At 47.8% G+C, this 17756-nt stretch overlaps 1 protein-coding gene across 4 annotated transcripts; it reads right to left on the bottom strand.

The window, feature by feature from the left end:
• Positions 1-1140: 1140 nt before the first annotated feature.
• HINFP (histone H4 transcription factor) lies at positions 1141-16483 on the bottom strand. 4 transcript variants are annotated; one of them, XM_058446894.1, is made up of 11 exons: positions 16411-16469; positions 14351-14467; positions 10617-10807; positions 6234-6463; positions 5541-5652; positions 5205-5357; positions 4616-4693; positions 4408-4528; positions 4187-4325; positions 3970-4094; positions 1141-3108 (listed from the first exon to the last, which is right to left on the bottom strand). In XM_058446894.1, the coding sequence occupies exons 3-11, from the start codon at positions 10795-10797 to the stop codon at positions 2694-2696; spliced, it is 1554 nt and encodes a 517-aa protein (XP_058302877.1). In that variant the 5' UTR covers positions 10798-10807; positions 14351-14467; positions 16411-16469; the 3' UTR covers positions 1141-2693. The 4 variants fall into 4 exon arrangements, with proteins under 4 accessions (XP_058302877.1, XP_032023572.1, XP_032023573.1 ...); XM_032167681.2 differs by lacking the exon at positions 14351-14467 and having other exon boundaries at positions 16411-16483; XM_032167682.1 differs by lacking the exon at positions 14351-14467 and having other exon boundaries at positions 16401-16469.
• Positions 16484-17756: the final 1273 nt, after the last annotated feature.

Below are 17756 nucleotides of genomic sequence, written 5' to 3'. Positions count from 1 at the left end.
AGCCACCATACCTGGCCATAGTTGACATTTTTTTATATCCACCCAGTTCTTCTAAGTCCTCTGTGGTTGTGGACTTGCCACAAATAAGAGAAAAGAAGTTATCTGCTTCCAACTCCTGGGCCACCTGCCTTCTCTCCTATCCCTACCCCCTTTAAGGAAGACTAAAAGAGTGTCTCCTTAATCTTCAGACACCATGATGCTGGGACCAGGGCTGACTCTAGGTGAAACTCTTAAGGTAACCAAATTAGTATCATCGCCCTCCTCCCTCCAGGAGCCCACTGTCACCCACCACAGCCTTTAGTACCCTTCCAGAGGCCTCTGGCTGCCTAGACTACTCAACAATGACCCCTCACTCCTCGTCCAGTACTTTCTAAGCCATGCATACTGAGTCCAGGATCCCAAGTCACCCCTCCTCCTAAAGAATGGAATCACATGGTAACAGACCAGAATCTCTTCTGCTGTCTCCATGGTCCAGATAGAGCAATGCGATTTGGTGTGGGCATGACTGAGAAGACTAGTAGGGAAGATCCTTTTCATAGAATGCTGGCCTGCTCCCGAAGACACTGCTCATGGAAGAATGGATAAAGTCATTAGTGCTGCATTACTCAAGGGGCACCCCACGCCAGTGCTTAGAACACCAGCAAAACAGGGGATCTGAAAAATAAAAGAAAAAATTAGAAACAGAATTTGATAGTTAATCTACATACAGTATGTGTTTTAAGTATAATCATGTTGAACTTTAAATGTTTCATGGCTTAATATTTTCATTCTGATTACATATGAAAAATGGGACACCACAATCTTTTCAAAGTTTAGAACCTTTAAAGTCTTCATCTAGTCTTGGTTAAGTGGAAGATCTCTTCCTGGATGAAACCTTTCCTGATCCCTTGCCCAGGTAATACCATTTACTCCTATTTGGAGCCTTCTAAATGTACGCTGATAAACTTCTATCACTCAGCTTACCTAGTCTTTCCTTGCTTCTACATTGCAAGTCCCTCCAGGGAAGGTCCTGGGTTTTATTCATCTTTGTATCCTTAGCACCCGTGCCTGGACTATAGTAGGAACTCAATAAATGGCCGATGGGATTAATGAAGAGATCTTTTTCTTTCCACAAATAGACACACACAATTTTTCATTTACTTATTTATTTATTTATTTGAGACGGAGTCTCGCTGTGTCGCCAGGCTGGAGTGCAGTGGCATGATCTCGGCTCACTGCAACCTCAGCCTCCCGGGTTCAAGCAATTCTCCTTCCTCAGCCTCCCGAGTAGCTGGCACAACAGATGTGCGCCACCACACCCAGCTAATTTTTATATTTTTAGTAGAGATGGGGTTTCACCATGTTGGCCAAGATGGTCTCCATCTCTTGACCTTGTGATCCGCCCGCCTCAGACTCCCAAAGTGTTGGCATTACAGGCGTGAACCACTGCGTCCAGCCTTAGTTTTTCTAGTAACAGAATTAGGTCTTAAAAAAAAAAAGGCCCAGAGATCCTTTTTGGGTAGCTTCTTGTCCCCAAGACTATTTCCTTGACCTCTCCAGCATAGCAGTAGACCATAAAAATAGACACAGGGTGCTGAGAAGTAGCTAAACCAGACTAAATAATGATTCTTATTTTGGAAGGTTTCAATCTCTTTGATAACCTAGCGAAAAACAGATCCTTTCCCCAGGAAAATGCACATTCAGACACACAATTTTCTAGTTTGGCTCCTGGACCACTTGATTGCCTCTCTTCCCTGGGAGGCTTCCCAATCCACTCTCCACCCCCCTGCTTCCTTCCCACTCCCAGGTAAAGAACCCCTACCCTAGAGGCACTGGGTTCTAATCAGTATTCAGAGTGAGGCCACGGTCAGCTGCCCTATCCTCCCAGTAAGCCCATTCTTGTTCATTCTATAGCACCACTACTGCCCACTCACAGCCAAAGACCTGGGACCTCCATGGAAATGGCATATGCTCTGAGAAGAAATAGCGAACCTTCATCAAGGGGAGGAGGAGAGGACAACAGGACAGTTAAGCAAACAAAAAACAAACCACCTGAGTCACCAGAAGGGGAACAAGCCTAACTATTCAGCTTCTCTTCTGGGTGGCTATATCTCCTCATTATCTAGTAAACTGCCACCAAATGTAAGAATAAATAAATAAGAGTCCAAGCATTTCTTTTATTACCGAAAACAATTTGTTAATAAACACGCTCAATGCCTCCAATCCTGTCCCTGAGGATAATCATGAAAGTCCTTGGGATTGTAGAGGAAACCTTAAAAGGAAAATGGCTACTTGGTTCTCAATGCCTTGGCTGGTAACAAAGAAAGGACCCTTGTAGGGACCGGTCACATGCCATCCTTGGGCCTAAGGAGCCCGAAAAATGGGAATAGATGTGAGCTAAGGATTTAATCACCGTCAAGCATGTCTTGAGGGTTATGGTTAAGCCTGATAACAGCCTCTTTAACAAGAACACACACATCCAGGATCCCCTCAAAGAATCCAAAGTCCTCAGGCTCCCCACAAAATGCAGTCTGGCAAAAAAGGGAAGTCTTTAGAGTCTGCAGAATGATGCAAACCCAGGCCAGAGTGGACCACACTGCTCTCAGCACCACTCCTAAAGGCATCCATTGGCAATGGCTGCCCACTAGGGGCACTGCCACTTGCCTGGCTCAAACTCCAGGACCTGGGGAAGAAATGGTCTGGCTCTGCAGCCTTCAAACCATCTGGATCTCTGGCTCCTCAGCTATTCCTTGAAGCTTTTCCATGATGTCCCCTGAAGGTGGCTCAGGGACTGGGGGAGGCTCTCCTGGGGCTTCAGACAGCACATAGTAGACAATCTCTTGCTGGCCTTGGGCATTGGTCTGATTCACCACGTGGATGACAGAACTGGGGTTGTCCTGAGAGGCTGAGAGGGCTGTGCCTTCGCCACCCTTGCCCTCCTCTTCCTCTTCCTTACGTCCTGGCTCCCCTGGCACTGTTTCTAGAATAATGCCCTGCAGGCTGCTGTCGTTCAGCGACGTTCCCAGGCCCGATCCCTCTTGTGGTTGCCGCAGCAGTTGCTGTGTCAGCTCTACACTCTCGTAGCGAACCAGCTGCAGCCGCATATAGCCATCTTCATGTTCCTTGTACCTGGTGAGGTAGGAGCATAAAGGGCAGCAAACCCAGGCAGGGGGATACAGAAATGGCCTGGAGGCTGGCAAAGTAAGGAACAAATATGAGGGATGGAAGAAGTCCTGGATTCCAAGTGACAGGAGTTGAAGACAAAAAAGGTCTTTATTGGAATATGTAGAAGAAAAGGCAAGAGGGAAAGATCATTACTCAAAATGGAAAGTTTTATGTAGAAACCCAACCAGAAAAACAGAGACTGACTGACTGTGTCGGAGGGTGAAAGTGTCAAAGGATTTATGAGAAGGCCTTGGAGCTAAGGATCAGAATCGTTAGACTCTAGCTCTAGTTCCGGCTGCAGGACTTTTTGGCACCATTTATTGGGTTTGGCACCATGCCTTACAAGATTCAAAAAACAGAAAAATAAGCTTTGCTCCACCACTATTCTTAGGATTCTTTGAATCTAAATGGAAATGGTAGACATAAAACCACCATCAAATTAAGGTTTTATTTATTTAGTTATTTTTTTGAGATGGAGTCTCGCTCTGTCACCCAGGTTGGAGTGCAGTGGCGTGATCTCAGCTCACTACAACCTCCGCCTTCCGGGTTCAAGTGATTCTCCCACCTCAGCCTCCCAAGTAGCTGGGACTACAGGCATGTGCCACCACGCTCGGCTTTTTGTATTTTTAGTAGAGACGGGGGTTTCACATGTTGGCCAGGCTGGTCTTGAACTCCTGACCTCGTGATCCGCCCACCTTGGCCTCCCAAAGTGCTGGAATTACAGGTGTGAGCCACCGCACCCGACCCAAATTAAGGTTTTTAAAATTTGTTGAAAAGGTATAAAAACAAGTGTGTTAATCTGGGAAGGAGGGTTGAGAGACATACCGAAAACGGGGATGCCCTGAGGGCCACTTGAACTGGTGCTTCTTGCGAAGGTGCACGGTGAGGTTGTTGCCCCGTGTGAAGCATTTGTCACACACATGACATTTGTACCTTGGCTCAGAGTCTCCCTGATGAGGAAGGAAGGGAGAAATGAGACCAGCTCTTCACCCCAGGGTCCCCCATACTTCCACTAGTCCTTCTCAACACCAGCCCCACTCACTTCGTGTACTTTGCGGTAATGCGACTTGATAGAGCAGAGGGATCGGGCACTGAAGGTGCAGTTCTCAAAATCACACCTGTAGGCTGGCTCCTCGCTGTGGGTATCCAGGTGCTTCTGGAGGTCAATAAGATTCTTGCAGCTGCCATGAGAAATCAGGAGGGATTGGAGGACATGGGGAACACTGGAACATGAGCTGTTTTCTGGTCTCTGGTCCCCCTTACCTGTAGTCACAACAGTCACATTTAAAGGGCCGGTCCTCACTGTGACGAAAGCGCATGTGGTTGCGGAGGGAGGAAGGCAGCGGGCAGGTCATGTCACACAGAGGGCACTTATAGTGATTCACTGAGAGAAGCAGAGAGGAGGCTGTGATGTGAGAACTTGTGGAACCTTGGAGGGCAGCAGGGAGGCTGGGGGCCACAGGCCACTCACCATGGTTGCGCATGTGGTCCCGCAACAGCCGCTCTGTGGCAAATCTCTTGGAACAGTGAGAACACTGGAAGTGCTGCTCTGGGGTGGGCAGGCAGAAGAAAGGAGGGCTGTAGGGGATAGTGGAGAGGCACAGAAAGGAGAGGGGAACCATCCCAGGCAGAAGGGAACCACCCAAGGAGAAAAGGAGAGCTTAGGGAGCTATGAATGGACACAGTATCATGGAAAGAGCATGGGACTTAGAGACCTGAGTTAGAATTCCAGCTTCACCACTTACTAGCTGTGTGATCTCAGGTAAGTGATTTAACCTCTCTGAGCCTCAGTTTCCTCATCTGCAAAAAGGGGGATAAGAAGCCTACCTCATGGGGCTGTTGTGAGGATTCCCTAAGTAACTGAGACGACATACAGTAAGTACTGAATAACAATGTCTACGAATCTGAATCAGCAAAGAGACTATGGGAGGTGCCTGAGCCCAAAAAGAAGAGGGAGCCAAAAGGCAGGTCTCTTCAGTGGCCACCCCCACTAGAAACATGCCCCTAACCCATTCCACGCAGGACAGCCTGCATCCACCCCACTTCCTCTGACTACTTACGATCCAATGAGGTCTGGCGACGGATGTGATCTAAGAACTTGGTATTGTTGGCAAACATGCCCCCACAGGTTGGGCAGGCTACCACTTTCTCCTGGGTATGGCTGCGGAGGTGTTCCCGAAGTTTACTGCGGTCCTTGAAGGTGCAGGTACAGCCTGGGAAGGAAGCCCTGTCAGTCTCCAGCCACAAAACCCCAGTTTTGCCTAGGATCTGGTACCCCCGAGTCTCTCCAGCCAGCAGCCAACCTTGCCCCTGCAGGACCCCTATCCCTTTCTGTCCCAGCTCTTCAGCAACCCCAGGGTTTCCTCCAGAGGCCAGAAGTTAAGAAGTAGCCCTACCTTTCCAGCCACACAGCACCACCGGGTTGTCCTTGCCAACTGCTTCGTATTCACAGCACAGACTGTGTGCTTCCACATGCCGATAAAACCACTCAGGATTGTCGAAGGAACTCTGTGCCAGGGGCAACTTGGGGTGAGGACTGAGGGTGGGTAGAGGGACTCACCCCTATGTGCCCAAAGAATTCTTGGCTTTCTCCCAAATTAACTTGATGAGGATGGCAAATTTTGAGGAAAAGCACTACACAGAAATAGAGGAGTGGCCAGGTGTGGTGGCTAAACCCTGTAATCCCAGCACTTTGAGAGGCTGAGGCAGGAGAATCACTTGAGGCCAAGAGTTCGAGACCAGCCTGGGCAACATACCCAGACCTTGTCTCTACAAAAAATTTAGAAGTTAGCAGGGCATGGTGGTACATTCCTGTAGTCCTAGCTACTTGGGAGGCTGAGGTGGGAGGACTGCTTGAGCCCAGGAGTTCAAGGTAACAGTGAGCTATGATTGTACCACTGCACTCTAGCCTGGGCTTCAGATCAACAGCCTGTGTGTAAAAAATAAATAAATTTTAAAGAGAGCAAAAGAAATGGAAGAGAGATACTAGCAGGAATCTTGGAAATATAAGGCATCCCTGAAAGGGACAAGGCATCAGAATTAAGACCCCCAGCTTCCTTCCACCCCAATTACTGGCACTGCCTGCTGACCTCACAGTGCTCCCACAGACACAGGAAGTGGTCAGGGATATCAGGGATGACGTTCCGGCTCTGGAAGTCCAGGATGCAGGGGCCAAGGTCAGCCTGGCTTTGCAAGGCCTGCAGCCCCCACTGTTTCAGCTTGGTGTGGTAGCAGTGGAAGTAGACATGGCGGATGAGGTCAGCAGAACTGTCCAGAGAACAAAAGCCACATTCCTGCCACAAGCAGGAGAATTCTTCCTCTGTAGAAAGGGGTTTAAAAGGAAGAGTCTGACACTTTCCAAGGCTCAGGTCACCTTCCACCTGCAGCACTAAACACAGAGTGAGGAGGCTGGACTCTAATCAAATTACCAGGAGTTCATTTAGCAAATACCAGTATTTAATGACCATAAACTGTGTGCCAGGTAGAGGGACTATAACAAGTAAAAAGTGTCCCACTCCTTGCCCTCACATAGCTTTCTGTCAGGGAGAAAGCATATTCATCAAATAATCAGATCTATAAATATAAAATTGCAACCAGTGATGAGTGTTACAAAGCGGGGATATACATGGTGCTATAAAAGTATTAAACAGAGGTAATTTGACATGGTGTTCTGAGAAGCGTCTCCATGTTGAACTCTGAAGGACGATGGATGAGTATCTGTAAATAGGTGAAGAAGTGTGGTCCAGGCAGAGGTGAGAGTGTGTGCAAGGCCTATGCCAGAAACAGACAGCAGAAATGGCCGGCATGCAAGTCCTCTGACTTGAGTTTCTGCAGTTTCTGATGAAGATGCTGCCTCTTGATCTGACACCTCCCACTTCTCCTTGTAAAGTCACCAGTCCTCCTTCCCCTCATGTTTTGCTCAAGATCTGCCTTCTCCAAGAAGGCCCCATCAACTCTTCCAATCCATTTCCTATCTCTCTAGCATCCCTAAGCACTGTATTTTCAGTGCTTTATATAAGTTAACTTGTTTTGAAACACAGATACTTTAGAAAATATAATCATTCCCCAATTTTGCTTTTGTATAAATATGACTTGAATTTTGAAACTATCAGTCATGGTTCATAGTCACCAGACTTAAAACAGAATTTGGGGTGCGAGAAGGAGAGCTGCCTCCATATTTCCTGTAGAATACAGTTTTTCAGACTGTGTTGTGACCCACTAGCAGGTGATGAAATCAGTTCAGTGAACTATAAACCACATTTTGGGCCGGGCGTGGTGGCTCACGCCTGAAATCCTAGCACTTTGGGAGGCTGAGGTGGGTGGATCACCTGAGGTCGGGAGTTCGAGATCAGCCTGACCAACGTGGAGAAACCCTGTCTCTACTAAAAATACAAAATTATCTGGGTGTGATGGCGCATGCCTGTAATCCCAGTTACTCGGGAGGCTGAGGGAGGAGAATCACTTGAACTCGGGAGACAGAGATTGCAGTGAGCGGAGACTGCAGTGAGCCGAGATCACGCCATTGCACTCTAGCATGGGCAAAAAGAGGGAAACTCTGTCTCAAAAAAAAAAAAAAAAAAAAAAGCCACATTTTCTTTTTAAATAAAAGAGAATAGGATAGAACATTGCAGAAAGCATTCAGTTAAAAAAAAAAAAGTATTATTTCAAGTTTTTTTTTCTTTAACTTTGGTGTACAAGGTTGTGATACAAAATGTATTCCTTTGACACATGTTCTCAGAACCTCCTGAGGGCTGAGTCACAGGCAAAATAAAAATATAATTAAAAAAGAAAAGAAAAGGCCAGGCGCGGTGACTCACGTCTATAATCCCAGCACTTTGGGAGGCCGAGGCAGACAGATCACGAGGTCAGGAGATCGAGACCATCCTGGCTAACACAGTCAAACCCCGTCTCTACTAAAAAATACAAAAAAAAATTAGCTGGGCGTGGTGGTGGGCGCCTGTAGTCCCAGCTATTTGGGAGGCTGAGGCAGGAGAATGGCGTGAACCCGGGAGGCTGACCTTGCAGTGAGCAGAGATCCAGCCACTGCACTCCCACAAAAAAAAAAAAAAAAAAGAAAAGAAAAATGTATTCCTGCCAGATGCAGTGGCCTACGCTTACAGTCCCAGCTGCTCAGCATGCTGAGGCAGGAGGATCACTTGAGGCCATGAGTTTAAGATCAACCTGGGTAACATAGCAAGACTCTGTCTCTAAAAAAAAAAGTTGCTTTGGCCGGGCGCAGTGGCTCACGCCTGTAATTCCAACACTTTGGCAGACTGAGGCGGGCAGATCACAAGGTCAGGAGTTTGAGACCAGCCTGGCCAATATGGTGAAACCCCGTCTCTACTAAAAATACAAAAATTACCCGGGCATGGTGGCGGGCGCCTGTAATCTCCTCTACTAGGGAGGCTGAAGCAGGAGAATCACTTGAACCTGGGAGGCGAAGGTTGCAATTAGCTGAGATCATGCCATTGCACTCTAGCCTGGGCAACAAAGTAAGACTCCATCTCCAGAAAAAAAAAACTAAAAAACCCTTTTTTTTTCTTTTTCTTTTAAATCCTGCCACACTTATTAGTACTGTGACTTTGGGCAAGTTATTTTATTCCTCTGTGCCTCCGTTTCCTTATTTGTAAAATGGGCATAATAATAGTGCCTATCCCATCCTGGCTAACACAGTGAAACTCCGTCTCTACTAAAAATACAAAAAAAAAAATTAGCTGGGCATGGTGGCATGTGCCTGTAATCCCAGCTACTCAGGAGGCTGAGGCAGGAGAATTGCTTGAACCTGGGAGGTGGAGGTTGCAGTGAGCTGAGATCGCACCACCACACTCCAGCCTGGCGACAGAGTAAGACTCCATCTAAAAATAATAATAATAATAAATAAAAATAATAATAGTGCCTATCTCATAGGCTCTTTGGGAAATAGTGCTTTAATGTAGGTTTAAAAAAGTACTGGCCGGGCATGGTGGCTCACGTCTATAATCCCAGCACTTTGGGAGGCTGAGGCGGGCGGATCACCTGAGGTCAGGAGTTCAAGACCAGGCTGGCCAATCGGACATCCTGGCTAACATGGTGAAACCCTGTCTCTACTAAAAACACACAAAAAATTAGACGGGCGTGGTGGCACGCACCTGTAATCCCAGCTACTCGGGAGGCTGAGGCAGAAGAATTGCTTGAACCCAGAAGGCAGAAGTTGCAGTGAGCCGAGATCACACCACTGCACTCCAGCCTGGGCAACAAGAACAAGACTCCATCTCAAAAAAAAAATAAAGTACCCAGCAATACTTGACACACAGTAGGTACTATAGAAGAGTTCACTACTGTTATTGTTTTCAGATTGGATTTTATTAAAATCCCAGGTATTTGCTATTGATAAAAGGCATACCTAAAACATAAGTCAGACAAAGGTTAAAAAGTGTGAGATGGGGCCAGGTGTGGTGGCTCACGCCTATAATCCCATCACTTTGGCAGGCCAAGGTGGGCGGATCATGAGATCAAGAGATCGAGACCATCCTGGCCAACATGGTAAAACCCCATCTCTACTAAAAGTACAAAAATTAGTTGGGTGTGGTGGAGCGTGCCTGTAGTCCCAGCTACTCGAGAGGCTGAGGCAGGAGAATTGCTTGAACCTGGGAGGCAGAGGTTGCAGTGAGCAGAGATCGAACCACTGCACTCCAACCTGGCAACAGAGCAAGATCCGTCTCAAAAAAAATAAATAAATAAATAAAATTGGGAGGTGGGAGTGGGGTTGGACTTGGTGGCACGAGCCAATAGTCCCAGCTACTCAGGAGGCTGAGGTAGGAGGATTGCTCGAAGCCAGGAGTTTGAGATCAGTGGGCAACATAAGCAAGATCCTGTCTCTAAAAAAAATAAAAAATTTTTTTAAAAATTGGCTTGTGGTGGTGGTACATGCCTGCAGTTCTAGCTACTCGGGAGGTTGAGGCAGGAGGATCCCCTGAGTGTTGAAGGCTGCAGTGAGCTATGATCATGACACTGGACTCCAGCCTAGGTGACAAGGTGAAGCCCTGTCTCTAAAAAGTAAGATGTATTTCTGACTGGTTGCAGTAAAAGAAAAAAAAAATTGGGAATACTAGAAGAGTGAAAAAAAAAAACAAACCACACACAACGACAAAACACAGGTTGCCAGCAACTTGTACAGAATGATTTAAAAAAAAAAAAAGCACATTCATCTGTACTTAAATATACGTAAACACATGCAGAGAGATGTCAAAAATAACGTTCACTAAAGTACTGTCAGCAATTACTTCTTGATGGCAGGACGGCATATTTATTCCTTATATCCTTGTTGACTGAGTTTTCTATAAATGAGTTTACAATGTTTTCATATACAACAAAAACACAATTAGGAAAATAAACCACCATTCTCTTAGGCCGCCTTCTCCCTCTAAGGAAAAGAAAGTCAGATTTTCCACCTTTCCTTGAGCTCCTCCCCTTCCTGTGTCCTGCTCTCTTACCAAGTGGGTCATCCTCCTCTTCCTCTTCTTCCTCCTCCCCAGAGCCATGCAGGTGCTGCTGCAGGTGCTGAGTGACATGCTCGAAGAACTTTTCCATGGCTGAGCACACAAACGAGCAGGACCCCCACTCACACTGTAGCCACAGATTCTCCTTCCGGGGAACTTTCCCAGGAGGCGGCATGGCCTTCACCCTAGAGAAAGAGGAAGAAATCCACAGCTGCAAGAATTCCACCCAGGTGCTGCTGGGGGCAAAAAGCTGGGCAGGCAGCCTGCCTAGAATCAGCACGTGTTGTTCCAGTGACCCATGAGAAACCCTGCGCTTTTACAGTAAGGATGGAGTAATTCCTTAAATCCCTGGAAGATGTCTGGTGTCTGTGGAAAGGGAAAACAAAAACTAACACTATTGAGTGTGTGCCAGGCACTGAGCTAAACGCTTTAACAGACATTTTCTCACGAAGCTTCAGAGCAACCCACCAAGAAGGAATTATTCCTATATGAGGCAGAACAATGCTCAGGTTCAAACAGATGGCTTTTGAGAAGGATCAGTGTTAGCCGGGCGCGGTGGCTCACGCTTGTAATCCCGGCACTTTGGGAGGCCGAGGCGGGCAGATCACGAGGTCAGGAGATCGAGACCACAGTGAAACCCCGTCTCTACTAAAAATACAAAAAAATTAGCCGGGCGTGGTGGCGGGCGCCTGTAGTCCCAGCTACTCGGAGAGGCTGAGGCAGGAGAATGGCGTGAACCCAGGAGGCGGAGCTTGCAGTGAGCCAAGATTGCGCCACTGCACTCCAGCCTGGGCGACAGAGCAAGACTCCGTCTCAAAAAAAAAAAAAAAAGAGAAGGATCAGTGTTCAAATCCTGGCTCCACTGTCTACCACCTGCTAGCTGTATGACCTTTGTCAAGAACTTAACTCTTAACTTCTGAATACTCTCATCTGCATAATCAAGATAATATATCTGTTTTTAATTTCACACTTACTATATGTCAAGCACCACAGTAAGCATTTTATTTGCATTATGTCATTTAATTACCAACACCACCCTTTGCCATAGGTGCTTTTTTTTTTTTTTTTTTTTTGAGATTGAGTTTCTTCGCTCAGCTCCCAGGCTGGAGTGCAATGGTTCGATTTTGGCTCACTGCAACCTCCGCCTCCTGGGTTCAAGCGATTCTCCTCCCTCAGCCTCTTGAGTAGCTGGGATTACAGGCACCCACCACCATGCCTGGCTAATTTTTATATTTTTAGTAGAGGCAGGGTTTCCCCATGTTGGTCAGGCTGGTCTCAAACTCCTGACCTCAGGTGATCCACCCACCTTGGCTTCCCAAAGTGCTGGGATTATAGGCGTGAGCCACCACGCCCAGCCGGTAGGTGCTATTTTTAACCTCATTTATAGATAAACACCTGAAGTTCCAGAGGTCAACTGACTTGCTCACGGCCACACACTAGTGGTAATGGTAGGGTCATGTTGGGCTGACTCTAGTCCATATATGGTTCTACTCCATATAGCCTGCAGATGAGCCCAGAAGCTCCTTCTTATTGAATCATAAGTCCCCTGCCAGACTTTCAAAGTGCCATACAATCTGCCTTTACCTAACCTATCCAATGATTTACTCCACCACTCTGCTAATACCTTCTGTTAAAATGTAGATTCCATTTGAACATAAAAGCCGTATCTGTGTAGTTTATACTGCACCTTGGGTGTCTATACACTGCTAGGCATGCTTAGGCATGTAATAAATATTTTTTTTCTTGAGACAGAGTCTCACTCTGTCACTCAGGCTGGAGTACAGTGGCACAATCACAGATCACTGAAGCTTCGACCTCCCCAGGCTCAGGAGATCCTCCTACCTCAGCCTCCCAAGTAACTGGGACCACAGGCATGCGCCACCACATCTGTCTAATTTTTGTTTTGTTTTGTTTTTGTAGTGACAGGGTTTTGCCATGTTGCCCGGGCTGGTCTTGAATTCCTGGACTCAAGCAATCCATCTGCCTCAGACTCCCAAAGTGTTAGAATTACAGGCATGAGCCACTGCACCCAGTCTGTAATAAATATTTATTGAAGAAAGACAAACACAAAACTGAAGGTTCTCGGCCGGGCACAGTGGTGCACACCTGTAATCGCAGCATTCTGGGAGGCCAAGACAGATGGATCATCTGAGGTCAGGAGTTCGAGACCAGCGTGGCCAACATGGTGAAACCCCGTCTCTACTAAAAATACAACAATTAGCCAGGCGTGGTGGCACAAGCCTGTAATCCCAGCTATCAGGAGGCTGAGGCAGGAGAATCGCTTGAACTCAGGAGGCATAAGCTGCAATGAGCCGAGATCGAGCCACTGTACTTCAGCCTGGGCAACAGAGTAAGACTCTGTCTCAAAAAAAAAAAAAAAAAACAACAACAACACACACACACAAACAAAAAACTAAAGATTATTTTATTTTATTTTTATTTTTTGAGACAGTCTCGCTGTCGCCCAGGCTGGAATGCAGTGGCGCAATCTCAGCTCACTGCAACCTCCACCTGCCGGGTTCAAGAGATTCTCCTGCCTCAGCCTCCTGAGTAGCTGGCATTACAGGTGTGTCACCACGCCTGGCTAATTTTTGTATTTTTAGTAGAGACAGAGTTTCACCATGATGGCCAGGCTGGTCTCGAACTCCTGACCTCAGGTGATCCACCCGCCTCAGCCTCCCAGAGTGCTGGGATTACAGATGTGAGCCACCATGCCCGGCTGGTTCTCAATTTTAGATCTGCACACGAATGTAGTTATCCAGCACCTGCCTGAGAAGTTCGGATTCAGGAAGGCAGGGGTTAAGCCTAGAAATCTGCCCTTTTTACTCAGCACCCCAGTTGTGATGCAAGCAGTTCCACAAGCATACTTTGAGTAACAATAAAAGAATAAATGAAACACAGAACAGAGGGTGACATTGCAAGCAAAACTTCTGCTAGCGAGAGGACAGTAGCCGACCTTGGCTCTGTCTCCTGAGTGTCACCTTCTCCTCAGGAATTCTCACTGATTCTTGCTGACCCCACCATGTTGCTCTCTCTGGCCTACCTGAGACAGGTGGGAACTCTGAAAAAAGGCCTTTACTGAATACTAAAAGGAAAAAAACAAAAAATACAAAAAAAAAAAAAAAACAGAAGATCCTTCATGCCTCCAATACAAGCTTTTCTGAACCCACTATACCTACTGTACCTACATAGCCTTTTCTCCTCCTCAAAGAAGAATCCAGTCATCCTTAACACTCTGGGGTGCATATGGAGTTGCTGAGCTGCTCACAGACTAATAGTGAATACCTATTACAAATATTGACTGCTGGGCCGAGCACAGTGGCTCACGATCTTAGCACTTTGGGAGGCTGAGGTGAGCAAACGGCTTGAGCTCAGGAGTTTGTGACCAGCCTGGGCAACATGGCAAAACTCCATCTCTACTAAAAATACAAAAATCAGCTGGGCGCAGTGGCTTATGCCTATAATCCCAGCACTTTGGGAGGCCGAGGCGGGTGGATCACAACGTCAGGAAATTGAGACCATCCTGACCAAATACAAAAAATTAGCTGGGTGTGGTGGCACACGCCTGTAGTCCCAGCTACTAGGGAGGCTGAGGCAGGGGAATCACTTGAACCCGGGAGGCAGAGGTTGCAGTGAGCCGAGATTGCGCCATTGCACTCCAGCCTAGTGACACAGCAAGATTCCATTTCAAAAAAAAAAAAAAAATCAGCCGATGTGGTAGCATGCACCTGTAGTCCCGCTACTTGGGAGGTTCAGGTGGGAGGATGGCTTGAGCCCAGGAGGCAGAGGTTGCAAAGAGCCAAGATCACACCATTGTACTCCATCCTGGGCGGCAGACCCAGACCCTGTCAAAAAAAAAAAAAAAAAAAGGAAGAAAGAAATATTGAATATTGACTGCTTTTATAATGTTGGGGTAAGAAAAGTAGAAAAAAGCTTCAAAAGTCATAAAATCCCACACCTCCTCTGACTATTACAGCCTGAAATGGCTCTTCTCAAAGTGGTCTCAATTTTACTTCTCCAGGTCTAGGTAGGGAAACGAACATCTATTGAGAAGCTACAGAGTGTCAGCCCTGTGGTGAGTCCTCTCTACACTTCATCTGATGTAAGAGCACCCTCATTCCAATCCAAAGATCATGCTCTTTCTCCCACATGATGCTGTTCTCTGGCTTCCTCACCCATACTTCATTCCCTCATCCTCTGATTCAGTCATCTTTGTCTCTGAATACTCTACATTCTCCTAAAACTCTCTGCCTACGCAAGGTTTTTTTTTTTTGTTTTTTTTTTTTGTTTTTTTTTTTTTGAGACGGAGTCTTGCTCTGTCGCCCAGGCTAGAGTGCAGTGGTGTGATCTAGGCTCACTGCAACCTCCGCCTCCCAGGTTCAAGCGATTCTCGTGACTTAGCCTCCGAAGTATTATAGCTGGGACTATAAGCACGCACCACCACGCCCGGCTAATTTTTGTACTGTTAGTAGAGATGGGGTCTTGCCGTGTCGGTCAGGCTGGTCTCAAACTCCTGACCTCAAGTGATCCTCCCGCCTCAGCCTCACAAAGTGCTGGGATTACAGGTGTCAGCCACCGCGACAGGCCTGCCTATGCAACTTCTATTCGCCCTTCAAACCCAAAAGTCCTCTCTTTGATGACCCCCTTCCCAATTCATCCAGGTACAGCTGGCATATCCCATCTCTTGCCCACGGCATCCACACACATCTTTGCTATCAATGCAATGAAACTTGTTTCCCCTAGACTAGGAGTTTCTCAGGACAGTGGCCATCACTTATTCACTTCTCATTCTCAGATTCAGCACAGACCTTTGCACACCCCAGGTACTCAATAAGTATCAGGAGATAATCACATTCCGGGAAGCCTTCCTAAACTACCCCATCCCTGAATCTACTCTTGCTCCTTAGTTCTATGGCTGGCACAGCTGACACCATAAAACCACAACCCTATTTTTATGTTGCCATGGTCGTTTTATGTGTTCTGGTCTCGTTTACCCAATTGGACTATAAGAAGCTTCTGAGCAGAAACCATATCACACCTGCCTGTGTCCCTACACTGTGCCGAGCACAAATATTCTAAACATACACTTGCTATTAGACTGGTGGGTAAGTCCAAGGAGGCAAGCTAGCTGGCGATACAGAATGATCTGAAACCTAGACAAAACTCCCTGACTCTCTCTGACTGTCCTCCTGCCTTCTTTACTTTCTCTTTCTGTGTCGCTTGTTTCTACTCTGAGGAGATAGGAGCATGATCTTCACTCTACCCTCTTAACACGTAAGAGGGCATATATTGTAACGCAACACAATGAATGAACTGTGGTATTCAAGAAAAAGAGGGTCCTAAACGCCTAAGAACTCATAATTTGGCCAAAAATATAAGACTGACACGTGAAGACAACAACCAAAACCAAGTACGCGATGAGGGAGACCAGGACAGAGAGACACCTCCGCGGTCAGGCGAAAAGTTAGGCTCCCCTAGGCACTGGGGCCCGCATCACGCCTCGAAGGACAGGTAGAATTTGGACAGAAGGAAGGAGACCGTCTCGTTGGGCAAAACCTCTCCACTCGCAGTCCCGCAGGCTTCCCGGAATCCTTCCCGCTAAGGCGTGGCGGCGACCGAGTCTCAGCCGCAGCGAAGCCCCTAGACTAGAAAGCTGGGAGGTTCGAGTCGGGGTGAGGGGACCGGACCAGGGCAGACCAGCGTGGCCAAGCGGCAAGAATACTCGCCGAGGTGGCTCGGGAAGAGCTTGGCCTCCTGCAGCCGCTGCAGAGCACATACCCCAGCTTACCGTCTGTCGGCTCCAGGTCTCTTCAGCTCTTCTCCCACCTCAGACCATCTCCGAGAGGCGCTTGAGGGACAGTCAAGGAAAGCCAATCGTCGTTCTCGGATCCGACTGACAGCCAATGGTAGCTGTGTCTGGCGGAACCCGTGCGCACCAAAACACGGAAGGGGCGGGAACGGTGGGTGGGGCTAGGCGTCCCGGGCGGACAGAGGCGCGACCGGATACGTGCAAAAGGTAGCACATGACCGCGCCTCGATGCTCGGGGCGACGCAAAGGCGGGGAGCCTATGGGCCTGAGTTCCCCTAACTGCGCAGACTCGGCCTCCGGGACCCAACGGGCATGCGCAGGGCTCGCGCCTGGTGCCCAGTGGGGTCTCCCTCACGTGGTTCTTCGCTTTAGTTGGCTGGTTGCGTGGGCCTCGCGGAGAAAAAGGCGTGGGAGGCTGCCCAGCGCTGTCGGCCCCGCTCGGCTCAGATTGAAGGTTCTACCCTTTCCTTCAGCCTCTTAGTCTTATTATGTTTTAAATGTTGGTATTATGTGTTTCTCTTTCCCCCCAAAACTCGGCTTCCCTTCATCCATTCGCTCGTTCAGGTCAGAAAGCTAGCAGTCATCACTGATTCCTCTCACTTGTCACATCCAGTCCATTGCCAAGTTCTGTGGATTCTACCTCCTTTTAAAACAGGATATTTCAAATTCATCCCCTTTTGTTTATCTTCACCGCCTCCCCCACCTCCCCTGTCCAGTGATGACCTCCAGGCAGGATTTATACATTAGTCTAATGGGTCCCGCTGCGTGCACACTTGCTTCCTTCCAAAGCATTCTCCGCTTTGCAAAAAGCAGACCTGATCAAGTTACCACCTGCTTCAGACAATTCAAAGGCATTCTATTGCTTTCAGGGCAAAGCTCCAAAACCATACCGAGGTTTTCTAGACACTTGAGCATCTGGGCTCTCCCTGTCTGCTTTTTTTTTTTTTTTTGAGACGGAGTCTTTCTCTGTCCCCCAGGCTGGAGTGCAGTGGCGCGATCTCGGCTCACCGCAACCTCCACCTCCTGGGTTCACGCCATTCTCCTGCCTCAGCCTCCCAAGTAGCTGGGACTACAGGCGCCCGCCAACACGCCCGGCTAATTTTTTGTATTTTTAGTAGAGACGGGGTTTCACCGTGTTAGCCAGGATGGTCTCGATCTCCTGACCTCGTGATCCGCCCGCCTCGGCCTCCCAAAGTGCTGGGATTACAGGCTTGAGCCACTGCGCCCGGCCTGCTTTTTTTTTTTTTTTTTAGTCCTTCTCGACCGTATTTCTTGCTCTCCAGTCGCAAATTTCTTTCACCTTTTCCACCACACCAAGCCACCTT

Source organism: Hylobates moloch, unplaced genomic scaffold, assembly GCF_009828535.3.
Source record: "Hylobates moloch isolate HMO894 unplaced genomic scaffold, HMol_V3 SCAFFOLD_11, whole genome shotgun sequence".
NCBI lineage: Eukaryota > Metazoa > Chordata > Mammalia > Primates > Hylobatidae > Hylobates > Hylobates moloch.
This window is presented reverse-complemented; position numbering and strand designations above follow the sequence as displayed.

Coding starts and splice junctions, on each gene's coding strand:
- HINFP (XM_032167681.2), bottom strand. CDS start 10,797: ATGCCGCCTCCTGGGAAAGTTCCCCGGAAGGAGAATCTGTGGCTACAG. Junction 4,326..4,407: donor TGTGACTGTTGTGACTACAG/GTAAGGGGGACC, acceptor TTCTCATGGCAG/CTGCAAGAATCTTATTGACC. Junction 3,109..3,969: donor TCAGGGCATCCCCGTTTTCG/GTATGTCTCTCA, acceptor CTACCTCACCAG/GTACAAGGAACATGAAGATG.